The sequence below is a fragment of the Rhincodon typus genome, chromosome 33, assembly GCF_021869965.1.
Source record: "Rhincodon typus isolate 14 chromosome 33, sRhiTyp1.1, whole genome shotgun sequence".
Classification (NCBI taxonomy): Eukaryota; Metazoa; Chordata; class Chondrichthyes; order Orectolobiformes; family Rhincodontidae; genus Rhincodon; species Rhincodon typus.
Window position 1 is genome coordinate 14899481 of NC_063364.1, and position 14108 is coordinate 14913588.

General features: G+C 39.3%; 1 protein-coding gene across 1 annotated transcript in view; it reads right to left on the bottom strand.

Moving 5' to 3' along the window:
• The window catches only part of prtga (protogenin homolog a (Gallus gallus)), a 116729-nt gene that overhangs the window by 37668 nt on the left and 64953 nt on the right, over positions 1-14108 (bottom strand). Inside the window, exon 5 of the mRNA XM_048615721.1 lies at positions 4912-5100. Within this exon, the coding sequence (XP_048471678.1) occupies positions 4912-5100 (189 nt within the window). The remainder of the gene's footprint in view (positions 1-4911; positions 5101-14108) is intronic.

The following is a 14108-nucleotide window of genomic DNA, read 5'->3' on the forward strand; positions in this document are numbered from 1 at the left end:
CCCCTCAGCATAGAAGCCCTTGCAACTCAATAACTAAATCATAACCCAACTGGGATCAATCAAGCAATGTCCAGGGATCAGAACCTGCAACTTTTTGACCTGTACAGTTTACTACTAAGGTCACTTTCCACTCCGTTATTGTTTTTAAGACAGGGCATTTAATGTACTATCCAGTAGGACAAGATAAATTCTTTTAACCCTGGAAATCTAATGCTTGAAGCCCCAGGTACCTCTTGTTTGTACTGTATAGTATGTAATCTAGTGATTTGCCCTGTGAGGATCATAGGTCAGAAAAGTCATTCTTAGCAATGCTGTCCAATTGGTAAAGTAAATTAAACAGACCATCACAATATGCAAATGAACAGGTCAATTCTTAAACGTCACCTTCCACCAGTATATATTGTTCTTACCTACACAGGTTCAGAGAAAAAGGTTGGTGACCAATGGTTTAAGCAGCAGGTATATGAAAAACAAATTTTGCTGTAACAGGTAGCAAATTAATACAGAAAATAAATTGCTCTTTTCTCAAATATTGCATTGTAAATTAGCAATACTATAATAGGACTTTAGTCTCACAATTGCACATTGTACTTTTAAATTTACAGTGAGACACATTTAAAGATAAAAAGAACAGAATCTACTATGTTTAAACTCACTGTAAAAATGCACCTTAACATTTCTGACAAGAAAAGAATTGACAAATAAAAAACTAAATGTAAATGACCACGTTGGTAAATTTTCTTCACGGCCCGTACTGAAGAATGTTTATTTTAAACCTTAAACCTTTTGATTGAGGTTTATTTTGAAGTTCAGTTTACTATTACATAGCAAATTTCCCATGGTTTAAACCTGAATATCCAAATTTATAAGTCTGCTTAAAAAGTACAGTTTAGTGGGGAAGACCAGTTATGCATAAATAAGCATTGTCATCCAAAGGCCACAGCAACTGGCTCAGGTTTTCATGACCTTAAGAAATTGTCGACAATTTTAACGCTCATTATTGAACTGAATTAGAATCATATAATTCCTACAGTGTGGGCAGAGGCTATTTGGCCCATCGGGTCTGCACCAAGCCTTCAAAGAACATTCTACCCAGAACCATCACCCCCAACCATATCCCTGTAACCCGACATTTACCATGGCTAATCCACCTAGCCTGCACAATCCCTGGATACTACAGGACAATTTAGCATGGCCAATCCACCTAACCTGCACACCTTTGGACTGTGGGAGGAAACCGGAACATCTGACAGAAACCCACACAAACGTGGGGAGAATGTGCAAACTCCAGTCACCCAAGGCTGGAATCGAACCTGGGTCCCTGGCACAGAGGCAGCAGTGCTAACTCCTGAGCCACCATAATTGAATCTTTCCAGTAGGGTTCCTAATGTAACAATCCACAAACCTAAATGTTTAAACATCTAGGACTTTATGAAGTAGTATTCACCCTTCCAATGCAGATTTCTTTTTTTAAAATCAACCTGTTCAGAGATGTTATTACACACCTCTGGAGCAGATGGGACTTGAACTCAGGCCTCCAGGCTCACATTTCCTCAGTACTGTATTAAAGAAAATACAGTCAAGACAGAATCCAAAAATAGTTTTCATCCTGTAGTACCATTTGTTGTCAATAGGTGTTGCCATGGGAATTTCTTTTAATTTAAAAAGATTTTGAAATGGTAATGCTAAATTTGTACTTCAAAAAACTATTCAACAAAGCCTTTTTCTTCTTCATAGTTGTTGCAGGCCTGAGTTATCCATTGGTAAATAAAATAGCTCTACTTTTCCATGTGAAACACAAATTCACATTTTCTGATTCAATTGTAATTTACTATGGTAAATATGTTGGTAATATGCTCTCATTGCTGGATGAGGCAACAATCAAACCCATACAAAATTTTCTTGGTATCACTTCAAGTCTTGACTGATTAAAAACTTTATTCTTAAAGTGGGCCAGGGTGGCAATAGGGTCACATTTATAAATTGTGAGCGTCTGTCAGAGTAGAGACAGAGCTTTATCTTTGTTCACAGGGAAGAGATAAAATCATGGGCTTCAAGAGGTCAAAAGGCAGTGACTGGGACAAGTGCCTTAAGCAAACCGTTCCATCTAAAACCTCCAGTTGGAACTTTGTGAAAAGGCTTAAGAAATAAATAAATGGAACCAGTTTACTTTTTGGAAACAGAGACTTGTACTCAATAAAACCATACTATTTATCCTGAGAAAGTCTAACTGTCCAACTAGTTATATAGAGATAAAATGCCAAAAATAAAGATAAAACCAAACTTGAAATAAAAGAAACAGTAAACATACAGATGCCTCTGGGTTCATCACGTTTTCTAATTCCAGTGACTTGTTCGAGTGAAAAACTAACAAAGGTTATCTTTCTTGAGCTACATCTTTGAGGTAAAGAGGAGTGTGGAGCAAAATGTTAGGTTTTTCTTTAAACACTTGCTTACCATCTCCACTTAGTTTTTACTTTCATGTTTTTCTGACAGAAATGTTTACAAATATGATTGTATACCATACTGCAGAATTGAGCTATTACACTCAAATTTATCCTCCAAATGTACTTTAGAAAGCATGGTCAGAGAGGCTGGTTCAAGTGAAGTGTAACTCAATTTGCCATTTTTTAAAATTAGGCAACTTTTAAAGACTACTGTTTGAGCTTGGATGGATACCTTTCAGGAAGTGTTTTGTTGTGAAATTGAAAAGCCTAAACATTAACTAGAAGAAATGGGGCAATAAAAAAAGGGCAGGGGAATAAAAATGAGTGTCTCTGCAAAGTTAATTCTTTTTGGCTTGTAATAGTTCAGTATAATTTGACTTCTTAAAGCCAGAATAACTACATCGAGAAGGATAAATAACAAGTAAAACACTAAAATAGGAACAGAATCTAATCAATGATTTGGTTTTGTTCTACTCTCTTGGTTCATTGTCCTGAACAGTTTTTTGCCTGGTTAAATGGTCAGCTGCCAGCCACCTGCTATGGCTGGAATGGCCACAGATGGTCAGTTGTCCAGTTAGTAGTTAAGAATGTGCTGTTGTTCCCACATCACACAGAGATTGAGGCCCTTGACAGGGATCCTTGAATTTAAGCTCATCACCAAGCAACAGTCAAGGGCCACAGCCAAACAGTGACTGAGGTCAGACTTAATAATCCTGCAATAATTTACACTAATAGATCATTCAGACTTAGGATTTCAAATGTAATAACATTCAGATATCACTGTTCCTTTTCTTTTCTGAAGAATCATGCCTGCAAATCGTGACCACATTGCTTAAATTGCAACAGTAGCAGTCCCAATAATACACTAAAATATTCAGAACTCTTACAATTGAAGGTACTATGCAAAAAAAAGTATTCCCCAAGCAGATAATTAGAATCTTAATTATAACATAACATCCATTAGTAAATATGTATTGAAGACAAACTAAAGGTAGCACAGTGTTTACCTATCATACAAGTTTAAAGCTTTACAGTGGCATGTGAAAAATTTTGTGTGTGCAAAAACCAACTTATATGCTCACTGTATTTTGGTTCTGCATAAAGCTTAGTCCTAGTATAATTTGATAAACGTTTGGAATAGTTACATGGCACTGCAGGAACTAGATTTCAGATCATTTCAGGTGGTCTGGAAAAAAAAATGCAGAACAACTGTGAAGGATTGTGTTGACAGAAAAGGTTGTGTAAATAATTCACACAACCAAAAAAAAGTCGCTTCAGGAAGGGGTGAGGTGTAAAATGATACTTTGTAATACTAAACCCTTTGTTTTCTAAATTACATAATGTTAAGAAAAAGCTTATTATTTCTGCCACAACACTAAAAATAAGATGTGATGAAGCATTTAACAGGAATATGCAAGTGTTCAGAAATGGTATTTTCCAATGGATGGTGGGCAATTTTGCAATTATTGAAATGGTAAGTTCTTCTCTCAGGAGGAATGAACAGATTGTGATGATTCAAACTGCCCCCCTTTTAGTGGAGCCAAAGGACAGAAAGAATTAAAATGTACTATTCAAGTTCATTAACAAATCCAATTATACTATTTCAAAAAGGAGGTACAGCATCCAGAGTTTGAATTTTTACTTAGTGATTATACAGTAGCAGTAGGCACCGCACTAGCTGGATAGCGTTTTTTTTAAAATTACATCTTCACAGCACAGATGAGAGTTGCACATTGAGTTTGTTACTTGAATATCTAAGAAAACATCTCTATAAAGGTTCCATTTCAGTATAGATTTTGGTTCCAAATTTCTACCCATTGGCTGAATATAAATTTCAATTTTCCATTTTCCTGTACAAAACATGGGGATATTTTTCTCAGACATTTCTGTACCCAGTGTCAAGCAACTTGTTTGTTGTTCATAAACTTTACTGTGGAGCTGATCCAGAGGGAAAATTAAATTTCACCCTTCCCCCACCCTTGGGGAATTCCAGCACAACTGAAGCCTAGAATAAGTATACAAGGAAACAAAATGAACTATGAACAGGATAATGGGGTGTATGACGAGGAAAAAAAAGTTGAAAAACTTTCAAAAGTAAGTAAAACATCAGCACAGCAAATAGTGATAACCAAATACATTTGGAATCAAAGCATTTTGAACAAATCTATTCAGGTGACAAATAAAGAAACCGTTAACCTGAAGTGCAAAGATGTGCATGTTAGGTGGATTGGCCATGCTAAATTGCCCATTGTATAGGGTAGGTGCATTAGCCATGGGAAATGCAGGGTTACAGGGATGGGGATTGGGGTGGGGGTGGGGGCGGGGAATGCTGTTCGGAGGATCAGTGTGGATTTGTTGGGTCTTCAATGCCCTGCTTTCACACTGTAGAGATTCGATTTTATTCTACTGGCGCTAAAGTCTCTATAAAAGTTAAGGCTAAGTGAAAGATTTGAACATTACATACCTAGTCCACTGATGGTGTAATGGGAATCTTGCATGCCGAGTCCAATGGGCCCAGTTTCCTGTTGACTTTCCTCCCTGTAAAACAGTCTGTATCCCTGGATGTGCACACTATTCTCCTCCGCTTGCCTCCAGCTTACTGTAATAGTTGTGCAGTTCAATGGCTCTAAACGCAGCTCTGGGGCCAAGGGGACTATGGAAATAAGACATGGGAAATATTATTCATGCCGAATCTATTACATTAGATGTTTCCTTGAGTTGCACAACAAATTGCAAATAAGTTTCATCATTGTTTTAAATATATGAGAAACCAACTCAGTTATTTCTAAGATAGTAGGAACTGCAGATACTGGAGAATCTGAAATAACAAGGTGTAGAGCTGGATGAACACAGCAGGTCAAGCAGCATCAGAGGAGCAGGAAAGCTGACGTTTCAGGCCTAGACCCTTCTGAAGCTGGAGTGAGTCAAATGCTTACACTCAATGCAAACTCCATTGTAAAAAAAAGATTAATTGACTCAATGTGCACCATAGCACTTGCATTAGTTCTCAGAACACTATTTATGCCTACCACAACCTAAACGCTACTGACGCCATCTTATTTTGCTGTTATTAGAAAGCTTTCATTCCATAAACAAACAAATACTTATTTTTACAGAGCTCAAAACTGAAGGGAAACTTGAAAACCAATGGCTGGCGAATTTAGGCAGCACTCCTGCTGTGTCTACTTTGAAAAAACTGAAATACAGTTAAGTTGGGTATTCAAATCTCAGTCACTAAACCTACTACAAGGTATTCAAATAGTATCTATTTCTTTCAAACAACGAAACTTGTCCCTTACACCAACATTTAAATTGGAAAACCAACTTTCAGGATTTGAAGAAAAGCACGCGCATCTTTGTTTTTTTTTTAAAAATGAAATGCTGCTTTAGGTCATAGTTTCCACACAGATCACGATTTGTGCTGAGTAGTCTCAAAGTAAGGGCCTTTTTTAAAAAAAAGTTACAGAAAAAAAGAAATCAAGGGATGACAGACAGGAGGCTACACGAAGGGAAGAGAAAAAAAAAATGCACAAGTGTAAGTAGAACACAGGATGAGCTTTTTCAAGTCTTGCTTTTCTTCTTTTAAGGGAAGGAATGCTGTCCATCCTGCTGCTTACTCCCCTAATCTGATGAAAACAACAGGCCTGGAGCCCCACAGGGATATGTCCTGCTCTAGGCCTGACAGCTCCAAGATTGATGGCTTAAGATAGCAGGCACCAGAATGAAATACTGGCGCTTTGACTGTTTATTTGGAAGTATCAGCACACATAAACACACCATCTCTTTGTCTGTGCCCAAACTGAATTATTCTTGGATGAATACCACTTACCAAAATCAAAAGGTAAACACAAGCTATCTTCTCCTCCCACAATTGTGAATCAGTTACTATTAAGCACAGACTCATCTTTATTTTTGGGGCTAGCAGACCATTGCAAACATTCATGATCCATTGATCGGAGGCCCATCCTGATGTTACTGGCACAAGGGCAAAGGTTACTAGGGTAACTGCAGCAACATCTTAACAAGATTATTGCAACAATCTCTTATGAACAACAAGCAGATCACAAGATGCTCTCTCTCAGGATGGGAGGTTTTAACTTCCATCCCCAAAATCATAACAGCTTCATCTTGCATCTCAGTTACAAAAATACATTGTATAAAATTAAACCTCATATACTTGCTTTTTATAGTTTTATTTGCAATCTCATACATTGGACAATTCATTGAGAAAACAGCATGCAGATCTATTTTGCTGAAGTAACAGAATCTACTGTGCACAGTTTACCATTTTAAAATTATTCTAATGGACTTCTTAGCTGCATTACTATAATAGAACTGCACTTCAGGAGACATGGTTTAGTCATCACGTGGCTCATCTTGCAAATCCACAATATTTCTCTTGGCAGCGTGTGAAAAAAAAGATAACTTATTGCATGTTGAAAAGTTTTCAGTGGCTCAACTCTTGTTAATTCCAACGCCCAACTTAGACCAGGCAAAAGCAAACAGAGGTATTAATGTGCCAAATAAGCCTTCAGATTGAAATAGACTCAATTTTACCGCTCTGATTTTAACTCATGGATTTTGATTTGCAGATGAAGCCCACAACACAGTTGGTGAGGGGCTCAGGCCTCATTAGCAGGTATAAGGCAAAAGCTCTTGCCTGGACCTGGTAAGCATGACAAGATGGCTGACAGACTTCACAAGGTAGGAGGTCACTATCAGCTGCACAAGAACAGATCTCAGCAATAAAGGTGATTGAAAGAAGAGATCTGGAGGAGACAAAATAATTTAACTTTTGAAGGTTATGTATGGAATTTTATTTTAGCTACAAGTGCTCAAGGAGAAAGTCTCTTTGGGACCTGATTTTCCTTCACTACATTGAATCCAACAGCAGTACTTTTAGATGTGCTAATAGTTATTTATGTAGAGACCAACCAACTAAGCTACTCAGAAAAATGAAATTCAGGCCTCCCACAAATCAAATTGTTTCAGTAACTGACTTCCAAACCCAGTCTGATTAACCCAGTACAAGTCATTTGATCTTAGTTTACTCAGTTGAAAGTGCCTCAGCTCTCAGTAAAATCAGGCTGGAATACAGTGTTGCAAAGCACTCAATTATATAAAGGCAAGTTGACAGAACCAAAATTGCTTATGTCCAAAGATTACAATGGCAGAGATGGAACATGGAGAAATGTATGGCGTGGCCAGCTACCTCCAGATTTACCTACTATCAATGAAATGCACTTTGTCCACAAAAAAATAGGGCACAGGCAAAGTTAAAATGTAGCTTTGCTATACGTTTAGTCAAGAGGGGCAATGGTTAGTATTTTATTGTGGCTTAAAATTGGAAGCTTATATGAATGCAAATTGCATGTACTACTTCACTGTGAAGGCAGAAATAAACTGGGCTGTGATGCTTAGCAGCTTCCCACATAATCGTATTTGTAAAGCTTTACACCCAGCTCATCCATTGATCATTGTCTTATAAAACGGCGTATGTATACAATCCAGCCAGTGACAATGGTTAGAAATCAGGAACTGCAAACCTGAAATTTTCTTCATCCTAGTGGAAATATGAATGATACTTTTAACACCCTTGTCAGAGCTATGGTTAAAATTAGGTAACAGAATTAAATACACAGCCTTCCACTGTGCATCACTAAAAGTACAGGCTGAGCTATTACAGGAAGTCTTTATGTTCCCGTCAAAACTGAATGGAGTGGAGTTTCAGTAGCGGAAGCATTTTGTGAAGATGTACCATAGTTCCGTAAGTTTTAAGTTACTTATGAATAAAAGGACAAGTGTGGTCCTTGGGTGAAAGTATTAAATTGGAGGAAGGCTAACTACCACAATATTAGGTAGGAACTGGGGAATGTAGATTGGGGTGACTGTTTGAGGGTAAATCCACATCTGGCGCAGGAATCTTTTAAAGACGAGTAATAAGAGTTCAGGACCAGCATGTTCCTGTGAAAATGAAGTTTAAGGATGGCAACATTTGGGAACCTTAGATGTCAAGAAAAATTAAGAGAGCTTAGTTAAAAAGAAAAAGGAGGCATATACAAAAAGTTTAGGAAACTGTATTCTTTGAGGGTTCTATCTGTTTTCAATGATAGCTGGAAAGAACTCAAACAAGGAATTAGGAGGGCTCAAAGGAGCCATGAAATGTCTTGGATTTAAGGAGTAAGGAAAATCCCAAGGTGTTTTATACCTATATAAGGAGCAAGAGGGTAGCTGGGGAAAGGGAGGTCCGCCCAAGGACAAAGAGGTAACTTATGAATGGAGAGAAAGTGGGTGGAGGTTCTTAAATGAATACTTCGCATTGGTATTTGCCAAGGAGGAGAAGGACATGGTGGATGCTGAGGCTTGAGGGGTATGCTGATATTCTACGGCATGTCAATACAAAGAAAAGGTCTTGGGTGTTTTGAAAAGCATTAAAGTAGTCAAGTTCCCTGGACCTGATGAATCTATCCTAGAATGTCAAGTGAGGCGAGGGAGGAATTTTAAAGGATTTGGAGGATAATGTAGGTGGCCTGATTAATAAGTTTGCGGATGACACAAAGATTGGGGGAGCTGCAGATCGTGAGGATTGCGAGGTTACAACAAGATATAGACTGGCTGGAGACTTGGGCAAAGAAAAGGCAGATAGGTTTTAATCCAGACAAATGTGAGGTGATGCATTTTGAGAGATGCAATGCAAGAGTGATGTTCACAGTAAATGGCAGAACTCTTAGCAGCAGAAATAGAGATATCTAGGCACACATGTCCATTGTTCCCTGACAGTGGCAACACAGGTGGATAAAGTGGTCAAGGCAGCATATGGTATCTTCGCCTTCATCGGTCAGGGCATACAGTATAAAAATTGGCGAGTCATGTTGCACAGAACTTTAGTTAGGAAACATTTGGAATACTGTGTAGAGTTCTGGTCGCCACATTACCAGAAAGTGTTAGGGCTTTGGACAGAGTACAGAAACAGTTTACCAGAATGTTGCTTGGCATGATGTCGACATTTGGTATGCTTGGTCAGTGCAGTGAGTATAGGAGTTGGGAGGTCATTTTGCAGCCGTACAGGACATTGGCTTGGTCACTTTTAGAGTACTGTGTGGCAGTTCTGGTCGCCCTCCTTTAGGAAGGATGTTGTGAAACTAGAAACAGTTCAGAAAAGATTTCCAAGGATGCCAGGGTTTGAGCTATAGGGAGAGGCTGCATAGGCTGGGCTATTTTCCCTGGACCCTCAGAGGTTGAGGGATGACCTATCAAGGTTTATAAAATCATGATGTCCATGGATACGGTCAACAGGCAAGGTCTCTTCCCCATGGTGGGGGAATCCAAAACTAGACAGCATAAATTTAGGGTGAGAGGGGCAAGATTTAAAAAGGGACCTAAGGGGCAACATTTTCAGAAAGAGGGTAGTCATGTATGGAATGAGCTGCCAGAGGTGGTGGTGGAGGCTGGTATAAATACAACATTTAAAAGGCATCTGGATGGGTATATGAATAGGAAGGGTTTAGATGGATATGGGCCAAATGCTGGCAAATGGGACTAGATTTATATAGGAAATCTGGATGGCTGGACAAGTTGGACTGAAGGGTCTGTTTCCATGCTGTATATCACTATGACTCTACGGAGGATATTAGCTATGAGGAGAGATTGGACAAACTTGGTTTGTTTTCACGTGAATCTCACAAAGAAGAGGAAGAACCTGACAGAAGTTTACAAAGATTATGACAGGCATGGATAGAATGGAAAGTCGGAGTCTTTTCTCCAGGGTAGAAATGTCAATTGCTAGGGGACATAGGCTTAAAGGTAAAAGGGGCTAAGTTTAAAGGAGACAGAGGCTTTTTTTAAAAAAAACAGAGGGTGGTAAGTGCCTGGAATGTGCTACCAGAGATGGTGGAGGAGGTGGATGCGATGGCAATGTTTAAGAGACATCTTGACAGATATATGAATAGGCAGGAATTGAGGGATATAGACAGTGTACATATAGACAGCAAAAAGGCTTTTAGTTTAGAAATGCATCATGTGTTGGTATAGTGTTGGTGGGCCAAAGCACCTGCTCCTACGCTGTAGTGTTCTTTGTTCTGCATTACAAATAATACTGTTCACTACAATGCTAATAAAAAAGGCACCAACATCCAGCTAGACAACAAAGTGCTATCAGGTCTTGCTCTTCTCTTCCAAAACTGCTCGTTCTGGAACACAAAGGCGACACCTAGCTTCTTTTCTCTTCAACAAATCCTCTTAAACATCTGCAGTAATCTCATGCATCCTCCCTTCCAAATGAAAGGAATGCACAGTTCTCGATCAGCTGCCTTCCTCTTTCTCCAAGCCCACCAGGCCAAACTCTAAGATTTCACCCCATCATCACCTCCCACCTTTATCCCCACCATCCCTAGCCTTTAACATGCATCTTTCTCTAGTCTTTTTCCTAACTCAACTTTTGCCCTCCAAGCCCAACTTATCTACAAAAGGTCCACCAGCTTCTTCCTTGAGCCTATTTCCAAAATGCTGACCACAGTACATTCTTTCTTGACTCTTAGGTTAGCTCAGGAACTGAAGCTTCAACCATGAACTTACTGAGTGTCAGAGTATGCTCCAGAGGCCAAATGGCCTATGCCTGCTCCTAATTCATATATTTGTATAATACTGCTAATGGTCCATTTTTTTCAGATACTGTCCCTCTCTTTTTCTAACCTTCCATTATCTCCCTTCTTCTCAAATAAAACTATTGATGCTTTAGTCCCAATCTCTTTCCTCTCTAAAGCCTTTGAACAAGCTGTTGCCTTTTTCATTTGAGTCATCTTTCCTGGAACACAGTATTTGTATCCTTCAATTAGGTTTCCACTCTTGCCACAGCACCAGAATTTTTCTCAACAAAATCACTGAATGACATTCTGTCTGACTGTAATAAAAGGCAAACTTTCTACTATTCTCCTGATCCATTCAAGTCTTTGGCCTGGTTGATCATACTATTTTCCTTCAGTCTCCACTTCACTTGGCTGGTTCCTTCTTGTTTACACAGTCACAAGACACAAAACTACCTGCATTAGCTTCTCTTCCCAGCCCTGCACTCTGGTGGCCCCTCTCAAAGATCTAACTTTAACCCCCTCCTACTTTGTTCCATCTGCATCTTATCCCTGGTTGTCAATATCTGTTTTCATAAGCAAACTAACAAACAACTCTATGACCTCATCTCCCCCATCTCTCATCCCCCTTCTGTTTTTAAATTATCAGCCTGCTTGTGCATCATTCAGTGCTGGATCAGCAGAAATTTCGTCCAAAGAAATACTCATTGGACCAAACCCATTGATTTCAGTCCCTGCCATCTACTTCATCCCTTTCCCTGGCAATGTCCTAATGCTGAATCTGTTTGTTTGCACACATTTGTCATACTTGACCCAATGATGGGTTTTTGGCCAATTACCTGTTCCATCACCATATCACCTCCTAACTCCTCTAGTCATTCCGCTCATCTGCGGAAACCCTTATCCATATCTTTATCACACCTCTAGTCCTAACAATAAAATGGTCCCCTAGCCAGCCTCAATTATTCCAACTTCTGTAAGCATCAAGTCATGCAAATCTCTGCCAGTGACTCACACCAAGTTCCAGCTCAACTATCACTCCTAGAAGTTGACCTACACAGCAAACCTCACCAAAATTCTTATCCTTGTTTTTAAAAGTCCTCCATGGCTTCAATGGTCTCTATCTCTGTAAATTTCCTCAGCCTTGCAATTCTCAGTCATACGCACTCCTCTGAACCAGTGAATGTGCCTTCAGCTGCCAACATTCCAAATTCTGGAATTCCTTCCCTAAAAACTTTTCCCTGACGATTCATCTTTTTCATATTTCAAGATGCTCCTTAAAAGCTACCCTCTTGATCAACCTTTCAGCCATTGACATAATATATTATTATGTAGACTGGTGCCTTTTTGTACCTTCTGTGAAGAGAATTGGAATATTTGACCATGCCAAAGACAAAGACAATCAGCAAGTGCAATTTCATACTTCTGAGAGGTAGATGACACTAATACTGCAATGTGTTCAGCACAACACCTGGACCAATGTTTGGGCATTCTGGGATTGCGAAGGTATACACAATTTTGTAGAACTGAAACTAAGCTTCCTAAAAGCACAACTAAGGTAGACATGTTGCTTTACATGGCCTATTAAAATCTGATACATTTACGTCCTCCATGTGTGGGGGCAGTAACTAGCAGACGTGAGGCAGGAGGGAAACACCAATAGATATGATGCATTTGGAATTTCAGGATTTCCATAGAGTCACACACAAGAGGTTAGTAAACAAAATTAGAAAAGGTGGGATTGGGGTTAATTAGAAAACAAAATAAAATACAGAGGGTACACTATTTAGTACCTTCACAACTGATCTTAGGCTTCAGCTTCACTTTCCTGCCTGCTCCCAATAACCCTCAATTCCCAGAGCTACAGCAAAACGTCCCAAGCCATTTCAGAGATATTGATCAGTAAAAAAAAAACACAACTGACACCAAACTACGCAACACAATTGAAACCATGATCCGAGGGGAGAGGGGTGGGATATTTTCTTCCCCCCGGCCTTAAATGCATTCTGTGATGGAATACCCACAACTCTCTCGGGTATAGAATTCCATGCCTTTTGAGTGAAGCAAAGTTCTCATCTCCATCTGAATGATTGACACCTTATCTTGAGGCTGTGCCCATGTTTTACTAAAATGGATAGAGAATTGATTAATGGGCAGAAAAACAGGAATAAGCCAGTTATGCTCAGGTTGACAGGCTGTGATTACAGAATATCATAACAAGACTGTGCCTGGGCCCCAGCCATTCATAAACTATCTCAAAAATTTGGATGTAGTAATAAAATGGAACTTTTCTAATTCGCTGCTGACATAAAATTAAGTAGGAACATGAATTCTCTGCAGGATACAAAACGGCTTCAAGGGGATTTAGAAGGCCAAAATGAGTGGGCAAGAACATGGCAGATGGAATATAATGCAGTAAAACGTGAAGTTATCCACTTTGGTAGGAAAAGTAAAGGCAATTATTTCTTAAATGGTGAGAGACTGGGAAGTGTTGATGTCCAAAGGAATCTGGCTTATTTTGTTCATGAGTCACTGAAAACCAACATACAGATGAAGAACGCAATTATGAATGTAAATGACACACTGGCTTTTATTGCAAGCAGATTTGAGAACAGGAGTAAGGATGTCTTCCTACAATCTTTTGTGAGACCTCACCCAATTTGTGTATAATTTTAAGTTTCCTTAAGTGGCCCTGGAACCAGGGAACACAACGTCTCCGAATAAAGGGGAGCCAATGTTATTTAGGATTGAGGGGAGGAATTTCTTCAGAGGGTGCCAAATCTTTGGAACTGTCTATCTCATTGGACTGTGGAAGTTCAAGTACTGAGCATATTCAAGGCAGACATCAATTGATTTCTAGCTATTAAAGACATCAAGAGATAGGAGGATAGTGTGGGAAAATTGTGTTGAGGCAGATGAGCCATGATCCAGTTGAATAGTGGAACAACTTGACAAGCCCCAACATTCTACTCTTGACAACAAGGTGCAGAGCTGGATGAACACAGCAGGCCAAGCAGCATCATAGGAGCAGAAAGGCTGACGTTTCAGGCCTAGGCCCTTCATCAGAAATGGGGGAGGG